Genomic DNA, 513 nt, shown 5'->3' with positions numbered 1-513 from the left:
AGCAAGAATGACAGTGGGAATGACAATGAGAATAATGGGAATGACAACGGGGAATGACAATGGGAATGACAGCGGGAGGGAATGACAATGGGAATAACGGGATAATGGGAATGGCAGGAATGGGATAATGGGAAGAATGGGAATAAGGGGAATGGGGAAATGGGATAATGGGAATGGAAATGGGAATATTGGGGATGATGGGAATGGGATAATGGGGATGATGGGAATATAATGGGGAGGATAATGGGAGTAATGGGAATGGGGAAATGGGAATGAGAATGACAGGACAATGGGAATGCGGGGAATAGTGGAATTAATGGGAATAGTGGGAATAATGGGAATGGGAATAATGGCAGTGGGAACAGGAACAGGAATGGGAATAATGGGAACGGGATGGAATCCCCTCAGGGAACTCTTTGATCTCCTGGGCGAGTTTTGGGGTCACCGGAGGGAATTCCCGTCTCCCCCCCCGGAACCCCGGTGCCCGCCCGGAGCTGCGCCTCACCTGCAGGG

General features: G+C 50.3%; 1 protein-coding gene across 1 annotated transcript in view; it reads right to left on the bottom strand.

The window, feature by feature from the left end:
* Positions 1–404: 404 nt before the first annotated feature.
* The window catches only part of LOC102035659 (ETS translocation variant 3-like protein), a gene marked incomplete at its 5' end in the record, with an annotated part of 19,705 nt that continues 19,596 nt past the window's right edge, over positions 405–513 (bottom strand). Inside the window, one exon of the mRNA XM_031065549.1 lies at positions 405–505. Within this exon, the coding sequence (XP_030921409.1) occupies positions 405–505 (101 nt within the window). The remainder of the gene's footprint in view (positions 506–513) is intronic.

Source organism: Geospiza fortis, unplaced genomic scaffold (assembly GCF_000277835.1).
Source record: "Geospiza fortis unplaced genomic scaffold, GeoFor_1.0 scaffold1873, whole genome shotgun sequence".
Lineage (NCBI taxonomy): Eukaryota > Metazoa > Chordata > Aves > Passeriformes > Thraupidae > Geospiza > Geospiza fortis.
The sequence above is the reverse complement of the archived record's forward strand: the minus strand, read 5'-3'. Positions and strand labels throughout refer to the sequence as shown.